This window comes from Talaromyces atroroseus, assembly GCF_001907595.1.
Source record: "Talaromyces atroroseus strain IBT 11181 chromosome Unknown scaffold_17, whole genome shotgun sequence".
Classification (NCBI taxonomy): domain Eukaryota; kingdom Fungi; phylum Ascomycota; class Eurotiomycetes; order Eurotiales; family Trichocomaceae; genus Talaromyces; species Talaromyces atroroseus.
The window spans coordinates 1-2032 of NW_017971449.1; the positions used below are offsets into that span (position 1 = coordinate 1).

At 51.8% G+C, this 2032-nt stretch overlaps 1 protein-coding gene across 1 annotated transcript, besides 3 other annotated features; it reads left to right on the forward strand.

Annotated features, from left to right (window-relative positions):
• Position 1: 1 nt before the first annotated feature.
• Positions 2–183: a repeat region (Identified by RepeatMasker using a combination of RepBase library and repeat library created with RepeatScout).
• Positions 184–325: 142 nt separating this feature from the next.
• On the forward strand, positions 326–1162 carry UA08_08957 (hypothetical protein; the record flags this gene model as incomplete). Its single annotated transcript, XM_020264031.1, has 1 exon — positions 326–1162. The coding sequence occupies one exon, from the start codon at positions 326–328 to the stop codon at positions 1160–1162; it is 837 nt and encodes a 278-aa protein (XP_020115871.1).
• A 491-nt stretch (positions 1163–1653) lies between these two features.
• Positions 1654–1665: a repeat region (Identified by RepeatMasker using a combination of RepBase library and repeat library created with RepeatScout).
• Positions 1666–2032: a repeat region (Identified by RepeatMasker using a combination of RepBase library and repeat library created with RepeatScout).

Consider the following 2032-nt stretch of genomic DNA (forward strand, 5'->3'; position numbering starts at 1 on the left):
TCGAGGGACTAAAGGATCGATAGGCCACACTTTCATGGTTTGTATTCACACTGAAAATCAAAATCAAGGGGACTTTTACCCTTTTGTTCTACTGGAGATTTCTGTTCTCCATGAGTCCCCCTTAGGACACCTGCGTTATGGTTTAACAGATGTGCCGCCCCAGCCAAACTCCCCACTTGAAAAAAAAAAACATCTCTCTCCGCGTGAATCGAATTTTTGAAATTGCGCGCCCAGATCCGGCCGGAAACGGCTGTAAATTTAGCAGTTTATTCCTCGAAGCTAGCGCTATCGACTGATCCTAGTCTTACTAGGTGAAGTCATAGTAATGGCGGAGGGGACTGTTGCAACGCCTTTAACGGGCGAAAATCTCGTTCCGCAAGGCGTTCGCGACGAGACGGCACTACCACAAACACCACAAACAGCACTACACCGTGATTCCGCTGAAGCAGCGGATACGCCAAATACTGCGCAGATCAAAAATTGGATCCGTATCACTCTACGATCCGGGATTACGCGGATGGAGCAACTCGTAAAGCTGGCGGACCTGATGGTACGCCAGCTACGCAACCACCCCAACGATCAGCTGAATGGACTCCTGAGCCAAGGATTCGCGCAGCAGGTCAAGATCTTTGCCATCTCGCAAGGCGAGAGTACGGAAGCGATCACTCAATTCAAGGGGCTGCTTGAAAAGGTCCACGAGGATATTACCGCGATTCGTACAACGACTACGCAGATATCACAATCGAGCAATGGATCGGGAACGTCCACATCTGACTCCGCAATGCTCTGGAAAATGGTGCAAACGCAGGCCTGGCAGACCGCAATCCGCAGTGCGTCCACGCCTCAATCCCAAAGCGCCGGCTCATCCACCCCTGGAGTCAACCATGCGGAGCTGGGCATGGATTGCGAAATCGTGGTCAAGATTCGCGACGATTCGGAGCGCGCACTCGTAAAAAGACTCCAACCCAAGGACATCGTGATCCGTGCCGAGAAAGCGAGGGCTCACGCAGCGAAGAGCACTCCAAGCCTCGCTCTCGCTGGCCACGGATTCACCGCCGCACGTCAACTCCCATCGGGTGATATCAGCCTCCGCGCGAGCCATGCCGCCGGAGCCGAGGTCCTTCGCAAGCATTGCACGGGTTGGGTGCAGACCTTTGATTGATTGATTGATTCATACACGCATCTAAGCCTAATGTGGCCGGCGGCGCCTTCTAGTGGGCAGCGGGCGTACTACCATACAAAGAATCGAAATGCCAAGACCGGCTTGGCGCTGGCTGACTCAGCCCGCGCCTCACGAAAATCTCAACACGTATCACCAGCTTCAAAACAACAACAAGATGAACGAATAACAGAACGCTGAAACGCTAACAAAGGAAATATGTATACGTACCCAGGTGCAGGGGGATACGGAACGCTGAGGTCAACTAACTGAGTAGGAAAAACGTATAATGAGAGAACAAGCTGGGGTGTAAAAAGGGAAGATCAAAAGCGCGCCCGTGGTCATTGCTTGGTCGGGTCAAGTGGCCGATTCGCAGACGAGACGAATCGACAGAAACGTCTTCCTGAAAGAGATGTTGCACTCACTGAGAGCGCCATACTAGGGGAATTGTGTTCCGAAATTGGGTCAACAGACCTGTCCGTAACACGAATTCAATGCTTCTTCGTGTGACGATGCAATGCCAAATCTATTTGGTCGCTAAACACGAAGAGACTAAACTGGAGAGAAGAAGAAGAGAAAAGAACAACTACCGGCCCCCTTCCTCCTACTTATACTTCCTTCTACTCCGGATACCTGTGGGCTATCTCCATTGTGTGCCGGTGCCTAGTAATCTAGATTTCTGGAAGCTTCCAACAATGTAGAATACTGGCCGGCGAAGGCCATTTGCCCTTCTTGATATCATATATATCCTCCGGCAATCTGCAGCGTGAATCAAAACACGGGGTAATCCCCACAAGGCATATCTAGCCCCACATCTTCCCTGCATGTGATTCGTCCATGGGAGGCGGCCCGCGGGTACTTCCGCAGTAACCG